This window comes from Salvia miltiorrhiza, unplaced genomic scaffold (genome assembly GCF_028751815.1).
Source record: "Salvia miltiorrhiza cultivar Shanhuang (shh) unplaced genomic scaffold, IMPLAD_Smil_shh original_scaffold_180_2, whole genome shotgun sequence".
Lineage (NCBI taxonomy): Eukaryota > Viridiplantae > Streptophyta > Magnoliopsida > Lamiales > Lamiaceae > Salvia > Salvia miltiorrhiza.
In genome coordinates this window covers 329,946-346,955 of record NW_026651494.1, presented here as the reverse complement: position 1 = coordinate 346,955, position 17,010 = coordinate 329,946, and the positions used below count along the sequence as shown (strand labels likewise).

The following is a 17,010-nucleotide window of genomic DNA, read 5'->3' as shown; positions in this document are numbered from 1 at the left end:
TAGAAAAAAGTTGCAATTTTCACCTGAACTTTCAATTAAGCTAAAAAATACATGAATTTATATTTTTGTTGCAATTTTCACTTAAGTTTGACTTTCAATAAAATTAGAGCTATTGACAGTCGAAATTGAGTCAAATATATTAATTTTTGTCTTCTTAGACCTCTGAACTTCTAAATACTCCTCATCATCATAAGTAAGACCAACATTAGGTGAATTTCTGATTGCCAACTAAGCTCTAATTTTGCTGAAATTCAAACTCATATGAAAATTGCAACAAAAATATAAATTCATGTATTTTTTGGCTTAATTGAAAGTTCATGTGAAAATTGCAACTTTTTCCAAAGTTCGTATATTTTTTAGCCGTATCCCCAATAATTAAGGTATTTAGGGGCATTTAGCCCATATAATACCCACAAATTCCTTCTGAGAAGTTGTATATGTAATCATACAAATTTCACAAGAATGTATATTTTTTATTTTTGGATACTACCCCCATCAAATAATACAATAATAAAATAGATCTTTTTTTCCACTCACAACACTTTCGCATAATATTTTTTAGAATTTGTATCATAAAAAAAACGTCGTTTAGAGCATCCGCAATGGGGTTACATGATAGCTTACATGATAGTCTACTTTATGATGGGGGACCACATGGTGTAAAGATGCTGCAGTGGGGTTACATGATAGCTTACATGATAGAATTAGTTTTGATTTTTTCATTTTTCATTTAAGTTTAATTTCATAAATTTAAATTACACAATTTACTTCAAATTTAAATTGCATTAATTTTTAAATTCCTAAAAATTACATAAAATTTAATAAAATAAAAACAAATACTACAAATAACTATTCCGGCCCTAGAGGTCCGAAACGTGCCCAAACATGCTCCATCAAATCATATTGGAGCGCGGCGTGCAATTGCCTATCTCGGAGAAGGACATCTCTTTGGACATATTCCTCGAATGAAACGGGGGTTGCTCGACCACTCTCCGTCGAGTCACTGCTAGACGCCCCATGTCCCGCGTCGTCATCTCTCCAATTGGTTGCTCCTTCACCTTCGTGCTCCACAATCATGTTGTGGAGAATGATGCAACACAGCATGATGTCCCGGAGGTGCTCCAAGTACCAATTCCGCGCGGGACTGCGAATTATTCCCCACCGTGCTTGAAGGACTCCAAAGGCACGTTCAACATCCTTTCGTGCCGATTCTTGCATCTTCTTGAACCTCGCCTCCTTCTGATTTGTCGCCATCGGTGGACTCTTGACGAAGCAACGCCACTCTGGATATATGCCGTCGCACAAGTAGTAGCCCATCTGGTAGTAGCGCTGGTTCGCCTGAAAGAGCACAGGCGGGGCAGTTCCATCCAACACGTCGGCGAAGAGAGGCGACTGGTTGAGAACGTTGATGTCGTTGTTCGAACCAGCGACACCAAAAAAGGCATGCCAAATCCACAGATCGTGGGATGCAACGGCCTCCAATATCAAGGTGGGCTCTCCCTGATCCCCGCGTGTGTAGGCGCCGTGCCACGCCTTTGGGCAATTCTTCCACCCCCAATGCATACAATCAAGACTCCCGAGCATCCCGAGAAATCCGTGTCACACCTCGTGCATCTGGGTAAGGCGTGTGATGTCCTCCGGCGTTGGACGGCGTAGATAATGGGCTCCAAAAGCCCGGATGACCGCCTTGCAGAACTTCTTGAGGCATACAATTACACGCCCGGTGGAGTCGGCGACTCTGAGATACTCGTCAAAAGTATCCGCAGAGAGCCCGGTGGCTAACTGGCGGATAGCCGACGTGCATTTCTGCAACGGGGAAAGAGAGTTCCGACCTATTGCATCAGTGGTCATGTGGAAGAAAGTATCTACACCTTGAACAGCCTCCACGATGCGCAAGAAAAGCTCATTTTGCATTCGAAAACGCCGCCGGAAAAATGTAGGTCCGTACGTCGGATTGTCGTGGAAGTAGTCTTGCGTAAGACGTAGATGGGCTTCCTCTCTATCACGGTGGACGTAAGATCGGGGACGTTTCACACATCCCGCCTCCGGAGCCGGCTGGCCATAGATGTGAGCAAGCAGTTGTTTCTGCAACTCTATCTCCTCCATGATCGCATTAGCTACACCGTCGGATGAATCAGACGAAGAACCGTGGTCGAATTCCGCCATTGTCGGAAGAAATAAGATGAAAGCGCTTGAAAGAGGAACAAGAATGAAAGAAATTGAAAGAAGAAGGAGAATTGTAGAGTGAAAGTGAGGAAGAGGAAGGAGGAAGATGTAGTTATAAAGAGAAGAAAAATTGAAAAAAAAAAAAAAATTCAAACGGTCAAATTTTGGCACACAAACCGAGGAGTCAAAGCAGTCAAAGCCTACAAATTTTGATTTAAAATTCAAATTTCCATTTTTTTTTAAAGAGGCGCGTGTAAAACACGCTCCTATATATTACTGTTTAAAGGGCTACACGATAGAACGTGTAGCCCTCGTGTAAACCTCTCCCGCAACGGTTACACGATAGCTCATTTACACGATAGCCCTATCGTGTAATGGCTATCATGTAACCATTGTGGATGATCTTAGTAATGGTATTCAACCTTTTTGACCAATTTTTGTTTTTCCGACATTTTTAAGTCACAAAAACGTGTTAGAAAAAGGTTAGCACTTTTCTTGTTATCAATAATGCCAATTCCCAACAAAATTATGTTGTTTAAGATTTTTTTTCTTTAGAAGACACTCCAAACTAAAATAGGCCCCGCTTAAATTGGCAATTATTAGCCACCCCCACCCAAAAAAAAACTTAATGTTTTCTATTTGCTGATTCTTAATGTTTTCTATTTGCTGGTATTTGGGATACTATTCATACTCAAAAAAGGATCCAAATTTATAGAAGAATCCAAGTTTGACATAAAAAATTTGAGGTTTGAGGTATCCAATATCAAATAAGTAGTATATGAAATTTTAAAGATAATTGTAGTTTAAATTTCAAACTTTAGATCTTATTACAAGTTATACATAATTTTAAAATGTTTCAATAATGTCCCCATCTTTAGATTTATTGCAAAATCAATTCTTTTAATTTTTGTCCAAGTTTGGAGCATAGATTTAGATATCCATCATTTCAAACTTATATCCACCGTTTCAAATTCAAATTTGATCTAGGGTATTTGAAGCTTGTTATCTGAGTCAATTGTTCTTTATTATCAATTTCATATTTTGAAGTTTAAAATTGAATTTCAAATTATTAAAAAACTCAAACTTCGTCGCACCAACTTCTGACTTGATTACTCAACTTTTAAGCATTCGATCCGACAACGAAATTGACACTAAAGAAGAAGAACTTAAATAACCGGCTTATTTTTTTTTCAATTTATTCTGAATTCAACATTTGATGAATATCTAAATCAAAGCTCCAAACTCGTGTATGCAAAAAAAGAAAGAAAGATAATATTGACTTCAAATCAAAAGATTGAAATAATATTTAACATTTAAAAATTGATTGTGGTTTATAATAAAATCCAATGGATTCAAATTAGAATTATCACAAATTTTTTATCATAATAAAGAAGCAACTAGCAACTAAACTAGCATATGTGTACTTTCCAGCTTTTGATTTAGCTTGAACTGACATAACTGTGGTAATAGGTACATTATTCTTCTTTCAATAGAAGTATATATATATATATATATATATATATATATATATATATATATATATAAATTACAATACAATCTCCAGCTGCTAATATGGAGATCACAAGAAGACCAATTCGCTTATGGTGAAGCAGTTCGGGAATGATAATTGGTATCCTCTGAAGACTGACAATTCTTAATTTACCGTAAAGAAGGACTATGTGTATAGTACTCGGTCATAATTCTTCTTAAGTTGTTTCATTTTCTAATATTCTGTATTTTAGACAATCTGGAACTACCATAATCTAATTCTCTTTCGAGTAGTTTACTAATCTGGAAAAATGTATCAAGATTGGGTGTCAAAGAAGGATAGAGGGCATGTGAAATTCGATGCAACGAGGGAAGGGAGTAAAAGGGTGTTGTCCATCGATGCATAGATCTTTGAGGTCGCACCGGATTTTCATCTGGTCGAGATGAAGAAGGCGAAAGAAGACATTGGAGTATCAGAAGGTAGTGAAGAAGGTGATAAGGCCACCGTTTAAGGATATTATTTGGAAATGGCGAGGGGAGGAGCTGCCTCCACCACCACAACCACCCGAGAAAGTAGAGTTTCAGACATCTCAGGCAGAATTATTACCTTAGAAGCTTTAGGTTTTGTTTATGATTGTGATTTAGATTATTTATGTATCGTGTTTTTCCTTAGGCAAGAATTGCGTCCCCTTTGATTTTTTAGTCATTTGCACCCTCTTTGATTTTATTTAACATTTTCTGTTTCTAACTAATGGAAAATGGAAATTTTGATGAATTCCATTTGATGAAGTCATTTTATATAATTTTGTAATTACGATACCGTTATATAAAATGAATTATTTGAATATTTATATTATATTTTTGTGATTTATATTTTAGTTTTGAACAATCTAATTAATATAAATTATATTTTTATTATCAATTAATTGGCTCATAAATAATACTAATATTTTGATATTTTTATATAATATAAAATATAAAAAATTATGCCATGATCTGTGCGATGCACGTTCCGTGCGATGGTCCGTGCATCGCACGGGATGATGTACTAGTTATAACATAATAATCGAATTTAAATCTCATAAAACTTTGAGAATAATAAATAGAATTCCAACCTACTCTACTTTTGCTGATTATATATACACAGTTCAATTTACGTGCTAAACTAATTTGTGAATTGACTAACTTTAGAGATATCATATTAAAAGTTTTGCAATAAAAAAACAAATAAAAAGGTTTAATGAAAACGAAATTCGCCATTTTTAGTTGTCAGGATATTTGTTTGATTCTTTTTCCATTAAAAATTTAAAAAGACCCGAAAAATGCACGAGAACGAAAAAGTAATGGCGGAGCTGTAGTGTTGCAGTCGCCGATACATACAAAAATCCCTTTCCCCCACCGCCTCGCGGCGTCGCTCCACCATCACCGCCGGAATATTCGTTCAGAATCACCGGCATAGGGCAATCGCAGGCGCGAATTGCGTGTATATGGGGGCATCATTGTCGAATTTGGGGGAAAACGGGTCGGGCAGCGGCGGACCGGGTCTGGGGGATATACCGGAGAGCTGCGTGGCGTGCGTGTTTCTCTACCTCTCGCCGCCGGAGATATGCAATTTAGCTCGCCTGAACCGCGCCTTCCGCGGTGCCGCCTCGTCCGACGCCGTATGGGAGGCAAAGCTCCCCTCCAATTACCACCACCTCCTCCAGCTTCTATCGCATCCCGGCGTTTGTGAAAACCTCTCCAAGAAGGACATTTTTGCCTTCCTCGCACGCCCTAACCCCCTCGACGACGGCAACAAGGCACGTCCTCGATGTATTTGCGCTTTTTCGACTGTAATTTCTCTGTTTATGTCAGCTTAATTTTGTCTGGTTTTGCTGAAATCTGTTACTGTCAGTCTGATTATCAATCACTTCAAAATAAACATTTGTTTCTGCGGCAATTTATTGACTCGAATCGTTTCCGTTGCAGTGATTTGGTTTTTTAACTTTTGTGCTTTCTTTGTTAGTTGTGTTCTTGACTGCTGCGATTGCTGGGATTTGGAGGGTTCGTTTTGTGTGAATGAATGCTGTTTTCTGTTAGTTGAGTTATTTTCTTTTGAAATGTTGTATAACTGAAATTCCTTTTGGAATGAATTTTACGGTTTTCAGCATATCAATTCCAAATTTCTTTCTGTTAGGATGTGCTGCTGCTAGTTAAAACTTTTCAAAGGGGATTTTTGAATGCTATTTGATTATCATGTTAAACATTTACTCCTGCGAAGGTCAAAATTTGATATTGCCGAATTTTCAGGCCATTGTTTCCTTGAAATCTTAAAGCTCTAAGCTAGGATTACTCTTTTAGGGTGATGGAATCGAAGGTCTCATTATTGGAATCCCTTAAGCATGTTTGTGAAGTGAATTTTATGCATTTTCAATTCCTTGAATATGCTACTCATTTCACATTGGGAATTTGCAGTTGGTATGGGTGGACAGATATGCTGGGAGAGTTTGCATGTCAATATCAGCTAAGGGAATGTCAATCACTGGCATCGAGGACAGGAGATATTGGAATTGGATTCCTACCGAAGAATCCAGGTTAGTTCACAGCGCTCTATGCCTGATACTCTCACATCTTGACATTTGTTCTTTCAGTGAAGCTAAGAGTTTTGAACCAGTTTCAGATATGGTTGTATTCTATGAAAATCTTAGTTACATTTAAATTGCACATATCCTTGACATTTTTTGGGGCATGGGCTGTTCAATTTGGTTACTATGTTATATCGGACAAGGTAAAAACTCTTGGCTATAATGCTTCCTGGAACATGAACCCAGAAAGGCCAGTACCCCGAACTCCCAAGAATATCCCTGGATGAGCTTTTAAACTTTCCAGTTGATGAGCTTCTGAATTCAATTTTTTTCCCCCCTTATATCATTTGTTTATCGCTTTGCTTTTCTCAAGAGTACTTTTTAGACAATTTGCTAGTGATAAATTGCTGATATTTACCTGTTAGTACCCGAGGGTTCAGAAGCTTTATGATTTCATCGATGTTATATTTTGAATGTAGATGAGAAAATGGCATTTCATTGGCAGTTATTTGAAGCTATAGAAGAAAAAGAATAGTGCAGAGTTGTGTTCAGAAATAATCTAAGACGTAAAAGAATGTGTGCCGTAGTGGTTTCTTGAATTTGAAAAATGAATGTAATATTTAGCATGAGGATAAGCCCAGATGAATAATTAAAAATGTTTAATGTTCAATTGGACTACAGAGATTAGTATTTGAGATCTATAAGTTAAGCCTAAGACCATACAAGCAATCTGGAATCAGAGCAATTTCAATATGTTGGACCTTCAACTGATAAATAATGACAATTGGCATAGAGGAATCTGGGAGTACTAGGTTTAAATTTTTGATGCACATGGAGTTCCTCTATGGTGGGGTCTGTGTATGCCACAAATTTTGGATAGATGCTCTTCACCAGTTAGAGGTGAAAGTGAAACCTTGTGCTTATGCATTAATTTCCATTCTGGAAGATGAAAATTGCTGGTCATATTTTGCATTTTTAACTAAAGGTACAAAATAGCTATGCTCAGCTTTTCCTGTGTAGGCAGTGGATCAGGTTAGCAAGTGTCCTTACTAATTTACTATGTTATTCCCATGAATTTTGGCCTTTAAGGTGCAGAGTTTAATGTTTGGATTCAATGTTGTCTATTGATCAACCTGTAAGGCAAAACCCATCAGGTTCCTATAATGTGATAGTGATATGAGGTATCACTGTATAAATAATAGTTATTGACGACTAATGGATATGTTCTATCAAGTACTTGAAAATTTTATCTTCGGGTGCCAAAATCAGTTAAAGCAAAAGTTGTTTCTTCCTTTTACTGACTTTTGGGTCATGAAACTTTGATTATGTGCATCTTTCTTTGTCTGTCATGTATTAGGATTCTGGTCATGATTTACAACACATGTAAATTCATTTCTTGCTTTTCACTTCTTCTTAGTTGGCAAACATATATGAAGAAACAACTTCGCCCATAATTATCATTTTGGTTGCATTTGCGAGACCATATTATTGAAAGTTGCCCCTGTTCCACATTGTTTCATGTTTAGCTCCATGGAGTAGGATTAAGTGATCTGCACAACAATTGAATTTCAAAGCAATTGTAAACCTTGCAGTTATAGTGTTCTTGTGGAATTTATCTGCATTTCAATATTACTGGTTCTATTCTTAAAAATTTGCACTGTGTACTGTAAAACTTAGTCTTTTCCTTGCGGTACAAACCTTTTATTTGCAAAATACGACAGAGTGCTGAATTATAATACTATGAAGGCCACCTGCCAATTCTACCAGCTTTGGAGTTTTTTCCATTCGATTTTAGTAATCACAGAAATTTTTGGTACACCATTTGACAGTACCCATATTTGGATTTGAACCCATATCCGGTGTCATATTTGAATTTTGTTGGTGTTTTAGTAGTGATTGGGTCTGGGGTTTGACCTGTCTGACGGTTCTTGATCCGGCAGATGGTGTGACACGAGATGCCCCCTTTAGCAATTGGATCATCTGTGTTGGTACTGCTGCTGGTACAAAATGTTGGCACCAAATGTTTATACATAGTTTTGTTTTGCAGATTTAACGTTGTAGCATATTTGCAGCAAGTATGGTGGTTTGAAGTTGATGGCTCTGTAACGTTCCCTTTCCCACCAGATATATACACTCTGTCATTTAGGATACACCTCGGAAGATTTTCTAGGAGATTGGGGCGTCGTATCTCCCACTTCGATCACACTCATGGCTGGGATATCAAGCCCGTACGGTTCGAGTTGTCTACATCAGATGGCCAACACGCATCAAGCGAGTGCTTCTTAGATGAAACGCCAGAGGATGATGCTAATGGAAGTTACAAACGGGGTTGCTGGATCGAGTACAAGGTGGGTCAGTTCCTAGTCAACGAGTCGGATCCACCCACCGAGGTAAAGTTCTCGATGAAACAAATCGACTGCACACATTCGAAAGGCGGGCTCTGCGTGGATTCGGTGTCGATCATGCCGAGCGAGCTGAAAGAACGTAGAAGAGGAGGGACTTTGAAGTGAAGGGGGTGGTGTCTGTGTATGTTGTTTTGTTTTATATAGGGCTTTGTCATACACTATACACTTGTTGAAAAGCATTCATACTTTGGTTGTAGGTATAATCCTGTCCATGTAATCTTTATTTTGTGGGTTTTTTGTAATTCATGCAGTTTTGTCTCTCAAATGTTTAAGCAGAATATTTTTACAAAATCTGCCCCTTGTACCAATAGTGAGATAGAATACAGTTTTGTATAAACTTGTATTTCATCAAGTCAAGGTATCTGCTTTCCAATTCAATTTTCTTTTTTTGTTCCAATCTCCACAGATGCGATTCAATTTCTGACCTCATCTCCTTCACTTTCTTGAATAAATACTTCAAATTGATCATTGCGGTGTGGGCTCATATTCCATCGTTTTGTTTATATATTCCTGCTAAAGCAATATTGAAAATGAAAAATTACAATACTGATATAATAATATTATTATTATTATGACGGATCGATCAACATGCAACCATGATTGACATTTACATAATCTGACAGAATGATGGGCCGTGGTTGGCTTGGCCCAAATTGAAAGCTCAAGCTAAAATCAAAATAACCACATTAACCCCAAATATATAAGCTAACAAAAGAATTCATATACTACAAATCTACAATGTCAATATTTGAAGAGGCAATGCACTCATCCTTATGAAAATTTAATTAAGAATTAAATTTTTTTAATTAGTGATTAATAAATTCTAATGGAGTTGCATTCATCCTAATAAATATTTAATTAAAATTAATAAATTTTAATTAATGATTGAGGTGAATGCACCGTAAATCTAGATATACACAAGTAATGTCCAAAATTGAATAGTATGACACGTTCCTATAATATGTGTGCGTGAGTAAATCAAGAGTTAAATAGTTCCCACCTCTTGAACACACTCAAAGGACAAAAGAAAGTAACTAATTAGTTAAGTATAAACGAAGGTTAATACTAATATATAGAAAAGGTGTTGTTGAATCTTGAGTGGTGCACGTCTTAATTATCTTATTCCATGCACTGCAAATTTCGTTTTCGTATTATAATAACAATGTAACCCATTACTAGAAAACACGCGTATAATGACCGAAATTTTCGGTTGTTAATTTAGCGGGTCTAACGACCGATTTACGATCGTTTCACGACCGATTTTTTTTATTTTTTTATTTTTTAACGATCGAAATTTTAATCGTTAATTACTTTTTTATTATTTTTTTTAACGATCGGGTTTTCAGTAAATAATATTTTTAATTTTTTAATTTTTTAAATTAATTAATTTATTTTTATTTTTTTAATTAACAAAAATATTTTGTTAAAGACTTAATTTATGGTCGTTAATATTATTATTTTTATTTTTTTATTTTATTTTTATTGAAGATGAGTAGAACGAACTGCATGATGGCTTGTACCCTCAAGGCTCAATTGTTATTTACGGTTTTTTGGGGGTAAATTAATGTTCAAAGCTGGCAGAAATTGATAAAAATGGAGTAATTGTGTGTTTGGCCGGTGGCAGATTATTTCACCAGGGTTCTCATTTTTTCCTTCATATTCTCGATTAATATATATATCAGTGCATCTGATGAAAACAAGAACTACAGTATTAAAAAACCAAAAATATAGTTTTCCACCCTACCAATCTCCATTATTTTGTAGTTAGAGTTTATCAATCACAATTACACTTTAATTAGTGCGGATGCAGAGTGAATCTGTGAGTGTGTCTCCAACAGTTGTCATGTATTTTTCCTTTTAATTTATTTTGTTATGCTCTTTGTGATTCAATAGTTCCCTCGTGCGGGCTGTATATTTGATATTTTTTTAATTTTTGTGGTACTGTAATATTGAATAATAATAATTGCAGATGAATTTATTGGTGGGTAAAGGTGGTTAACTTCAAAGGGTTGGGTAACTTGAGTTATAAAAGACACTGATAATAGGGTGACGCTTGCTGTCCCAAAACCATCAAATTTATGGACCTAAATTAAGGTGACACTTGAGTTATAAATTGATGCTGTTCCAGAAGCCTTTGGTGAAGGTGAAGCTGACATCGACAAACAATTTTAGCCAGCAGAACGTGATCGTCTTGAGCAGGACCGGGACAACGTACAAGGCTGTTTTGCCGAGAGAGATGTATTTTCGACGTATTTCTGGTGAGCTTGGCAAAGAAGAAGGCGTGGACAAAAAAAAATTAAAATACTTAACGATTTTAACACCGTTAAAGCAGAAGGTGTAATTGAACCAAATTTAAGACTTTAGGGGTTTAGTTGAACCAAGTTGATCATAGAGATACAGTCGTGATAAGGGCCTCTATATTAAGGGTGTATTTGAAACTTAACCCTATTATTTAATTTCTATGTCACAGTTATTGTAATAAACTTTAGGGTAAGTTAAGTGCTATTTCTTGTTATTTTGATTTTTAAAATCCAAGAAGTGAGTTTGACCTAATTGCATAATTATTGACTTAAGTTTGACCTTGCTCCTTACTAAAATTTTATTTTTATAAATAAATGGAACTCTTCTCGTATCTAAAGTTTAATTAATTGCTCTTTCTTTTACTTATCAAAATTAAATTTATAATAAAGTTATTATTAATATCGGTCGGAACAAAAATTGATTTTTTTGCATTTTGAGTTAATTGTAGGAAGCGGGCGGTCGCACATTGATGTTCAGGTTTGCTCGTTTTTATGAGGCAGCATGTGTTAGTGGTTGGTAGTTTGTACACCCCATATTTACTAGTGTCTACATTATTTATGAATTATTATTTACTTCTATATACATTCCTATTCATTTATCATCTTGGATTGCCTGCCACGCATTAATTAATACACCGTCTATATGTCGCACATTATTATATCCCTCAATATTTACATTTTATTTTGAATTTTTTATAAAATCGAATCCAATATGGAATTAAATTAAAAGATTAGAAAAATTCATTTTTTTTTTTAATTGTTACAATCAAAAGAAAGAAAGAACACACTCACACTCTAGCCTTCTAAGTGACTCGAACTCCCGACCTATTGGTTAGCGGAGAAGCATCTTACTAACATACTGCGATTGGAAAAATTCATAATATACCGAAATAATATTATTTAAAATATAGTTGATTTTTTAAAATATATTTAGATTTTTATTTGAGAATACCAAATTGAATTGATCTGGATAATCCAAATAAATTAAATAAAATTAAATTAAACCGAAAATTTTAAAACATTGAACCAAATTTAATATTTTGATTTGGTTCAATTCAACTACTCGAATATAAATATTTTTCTCACCCCTAAATATAAACATGAGATAATTGCTTGTTTTGTTTTTTTTTTTTTTTTTTTTTTTTTTTTTTTTTTTTTTATGGGTAATCGGAAACTACTATTATTCGAAATACACATAGGTAGTAACCTATGCAATAGCTTTCAAGCTATAAAAAGAGATACACGTACAAACATCACAAACCATGTCATTATAATTAAGTTCACTATGTATATAAATTTTGAGTTCATTGTATAGACGCGTGCGTAGTTTTAAAATATTATAAAACATTTGGATAAGATGATTCTAATATGATCTCGAAAATCCACTTAAATATATAGTGCTTGTCGAATTAAAACTATCAATAAACGCACATGTTATGTATAAATATATATTTATTGTTTGGTGGTTATTAGAATCTTCAGGCCACCGCTGCTATTGACGTTATAGGTAGATTCTATTCATGTGTAATGAATAATATTCGACCCCCTAAAACAAATCGACGATATAGATACGATATATGCGTACATATTCATCGTGAATTTAGTATGATAACACTCAATTTATATATATGTATGTATATATATATATATATATATTAATTTTCTTACAAGGTTAATTTGATAGGGATTTAAATTAAGTGTTTAATAATTGTTGGATTACTTCATTTTGTGAAAATGTGAGTTTGAGGCGCAAAATAGTATTAAAATTATATTTTAAAATGGGTTCGAACATAATCAATCGACATGCATGTCTATGTGAACTTTTTATTTTTATTTTTAATCTTTTGTTATTTATTCTTTTAATTATAGTTAATGTTTGTATTGTTATTGCGACGAATATCTAATTATTGGAACAAATAATATTTACAAATTCCAACGGCTTTGGTAATTAGTGAGTATTTAAATATGTGTTTGAAACTATAACAAATAATAAAATAATTTTTTAAATTGTGTTTGAGTGGTTAAACCATACTAAGCGCACTATTTTGATTTATCGTAATCTTCCACCACAACCAACGATTACATATATATGGCGGAACTCTACCCAAGTATATATGAACATATTTTTTGAACTTTATAGTTATAAATTACAACATAAAGTGATTCATCATCAAAACTCCACGGGTTACAAACTATATTATACTCCATGCGTCCGTCCTGAAAAAATAGTTTTAATTTTCTTTTTCGGAGTTGCCAAAAAAATAGTCATATTATATTTATGAACACTACCACATAACATATATATTACCTTTAATTTATTAACTTAATTACCTATTTTACAGCATATATGGTTGGCCCTTTTTTCACTTACAATATACTTAATCATTTTTATTAAAACCTATGACATTCCCTCCTAAAACTATTTTTATACGACGAAAGGAGTATATATTAATATATAAACACAAAATTGATCGTATTTATAATTAGGTTAATTGTCAATAAATGTACGGACCTCTACTCATTTTCAATTTTAATACAATCTTAAAATATCGCAATAATTTTATCATCTTTCAATTTGTTACAAAATTAACACTATAAAGTTTTCTAGTTACCGAAAAATTGACATGACATACCTCATAGAACTCAGAATTAAATAACTACGGCTACACGGCCTTAATATACTCGACTCAATTAGTATTACACGTACGCAATATATATGTAAACTCTATGGTGACCAAATTTATTTGAAGGTGTAATTTTGATAATAATTTAAAAGAGGATGATGTTAGTGAGATATATATTGAAGTTACAACTTAAATGAAAATTCGTTCATTCATAGACAATTAATCCATTAAAATGTAAGTGATGTCACGCGACATCGGCATGCAACGCGATCAATAAATTTGTTTGGACAATAGCCATAAATATCTCATAATACTCTCTTTTCTCTGTCGACGGATTTACTTGCGCGTATTATTATTTATTACTCCGATTTAATAACTTAATTTCAAACGAACTTTGTTTTGTTGTCATTACTATAGCAGTTGAAATGAAATTTAATTCTCGTGTAACGTTGCGATACTATAAGCCTAATAACACAAACACAACGAGGTGATCCCATAGAACCCACACGGATACAAATGGGGACGTTTTCGTGTTAACGAAATTAATTTTAAGAAAAATAATTATTAAATTAAAAATAGTTTCATTCATACTATTGACATATACTAGTATAATTTATTTTTTAAACAAACTAGCATTTGCATCCCGTGCAATGCACGGGAAAATATTTTTTATTTTTTATATTTATATAAAAATTAATACTAATTTAATTATCATACTCATAAATATAATAAAATTTAATTTTAACTAAATATATTTGAATTGAATATTAAAAAATTTAAAAATAATAAGAATTTACAATTATAAAATTTGATATTATGAAAGCAAAAAAAGTAAAAAAATAAAAAAACTACTAATAAAAAAATTAAAAATATATTTTTTTTCAAAAAGATGAGAAATGCGAGAGAAAATTATAAAATTTTAATATTTAAACAAATTTAATTTTTACATTTCAAATCAAATATTTACATAAAACATATCAAATTAAAGCTCTTATCGTGATCTTTAATTTGATATGCATATTAAATATTTTATAATTAATCGAATTTCACAATTTTGGTAAGAAATAAAACAACAAATAATAAGTTAAAGAGATGAAAAATAAAAAGAAAAATATAGTTTAAACATAAACCTTTAATTTTATTATAACTAATTTTTATTTAATTTTATTTTATAACAACATATTAGTAGTTTATTTGTTCAGTTGACCGTGGATTGTATAAATTCATTTGAATGGTTTTTTGTCTAATTAATTAATAGATAATAGATTTGGTTTAATTAGTGAACGTGGGATTGTATAAATTCATTTTAATGGTTTTTTGTCTAATTAATTAATAGATAATAGATTTGGTTTAATTAGTGAACGTGTGAAATGAATGGGACGTGAATAATATATTTATAACCTTCATATTAAAAGTATTTTCAAAATTGCCATTGAATTCAATTTCAAATTGATTTGAAATCAATTTCTAATTGAAAACTGCTGTTTTAATATAGTATAGATGATCGTATAAGTACTTAATTAGTATCATTTGTGAGATACATAGATACGTAACATCAAGCTACTAGGTTATCGAGTCGATAAAGTTAGCATATTGTCATTTTAATGACATGCACGATATAAATACTTTTGTCATTATCATTTTGAATATACGAGCATGCATGATAATCTAATTCCTGATTACTTATCACAAAAATCTGAGCACAATTAGGTGTACCGTACAATCAATTGACCCGCATCCAAACCCTGACTCGCATTATGATCCAAACCCGCATCCTGACCCAAATCGTGTAAATAATATTATTCAGTTATACAAATGACACTGTCTATAATTGACATTATTCAGTTATATAGATGGCACTGTAACATTTTAAAATGTTATAGTGTCATTTTCGATCTTATAGTGTCAATTGCATGAAGTGTAATTTATATTTTGGAATAGTGTCAATTATACACAGTGTCATTTATACGCAATGTCGTTTGTATAACATAATAGTGTCAATTACAGACAGTGTCATTCATTTGTATAACCGAATAGTGTCATTTACACGATTTGGATCAGGATGTGAGTTTGGATCATGATGCGGATTAGAGTCCGGTCACTGCAATCTGCAATTATTTTTCTGACGTCTACAAATAGTATACAATATTTTCTTTTTAAGATATGATCTCACGCTCTCTGCTTATATTTCAATCTTATTCATTATTTACCAAAAATTACATGTGGCCCTTAGATGAACACTCTTTTTCCTTAACCAAAATTTTTGCTAATGAATTTTTTACGATAAGGTTTTGATGAGACTCGGCCCTTAATATGCGTCTTTATGTAGTCAAGGATTGTCACGATTTTCTTTTCTTTCTTTCTTCAATAAAATTTTTATTTAATAATCCATAAAGCCAAACATTTTTTTCCCGCTCAAACTTTATGTATCTATTCATCTCTATACAACTCTACTATCTCTTTACCCTAAAAGCCAAACATTTTTTATACATTAGATTTATACAATTTATATCTCTTTTCTCTCCACTCAACATATTATTCCAAAAAATCGTTGATTTCGATTTATGAAAAAATATTCATTATAGATGTTCAATTAAAGATTACGAAAAGATAATTATAAAATTCGATGTAAAAATTATAAAGAATGAATTTGAAACGAATAATTTATGATCGTTTAAAGTGTCAAAAATAATTTTTGTTCTCTTTCATTTATCTCTAATGTTGAACATCATACATTTTTTTCATTTTGTTTTCTTTAGTTGGTGAAAAAATAAGTAAATGTCATTTTTTTCTATAATTATTTAAATTTAAATATTTTTTAATTACTCCCTCCATCCCTAAAAATTGAGACCCAAAGGAGATGGCACGAGTTTTAAGAAAAAGTGCGGTAGTTGTGTTTAAGTGGAGATTGAGTTTCATACATTTTAATAAATAGTGAGAGGAAAAGTTTGTGGGGTCATTTCCAATTAAAGAAATGTCACAATTTTTAGGGACGTCTCGAGATAGTAATATCTCTAATGTTGAATATCATACACTTTTTTCATTTTGTTTTCTTTAGTTGGTGAAAAAATAAGTAGATGTCATTTTTTCTATTCTATAGTGTACATGATTGCTTAATTATATTTATTTAAATCTAAATTTTTGTTAATTATAATACTCCCTCCGTCCCTAAAAATTGAGACCCGAAAGAGATGGCACGAGTTTTAAGAAAAAGTGTGATAGTTGTATTTAAGTGGAGACTGGGTCTCACACCTTTTAGTAAATAGTGAGAGGAAAAGTTTGTGGGATTATTTCCAATTAAAAAAATGCCACAATTTTTAGGGACGTCTCGATATAGTAATAATGTCACAATTTTCAGGGACAGATGGAGTACTAGTTTTTAATGCAATTAAGGAGAAAGAAATTGTGTTAATTTTAATATGAATTTGTAAATAAATAAATAGTTATATATCAAAAAATTATA

The 17,010-nt window shown here is 32.7% G+C and overlaps 1 protein-coding gene across 2 annotated transcripts; it reads left to right on the top strand.

Annotated features, from left to right (window-relative positions):
• Window positions 1–4,884: 4,884 nt before the first annotated feature.
• On the top strand, window positions 4,885–9,001 carry LOC131003250 (F-box protein PP2-A15). 2 transcript variants are annotated; one of them, XM_057929743.1, is made up of 3 exons: window positions 4,885–5,453; window positions 6,109–6,227; window positions 8,266–9,001. In XM_057929743.1, the coding sequence occupies exons 1-3, from the start codon at window positions 5,142–5,144 to the stop codon at window positions 8,726–8,728; spliced, it is 894 nt and encodes a 297-aa protein (XP_057785726.1). In that variant the 5' UTR covers window positions 4,885–5,141; the 3' UTR covers window positions 8,729–9,001. The 2 variants fall into 2 exon arrangements, with proteins under 2 accessions (XP_057785726.1, XP_057785724.1); XM_057929741.1 differs by having other exon boundaries at window positions 4,920–5,486.
• Window positions 9,002–17,010: the final 8,009 nt, after the last annotated feature.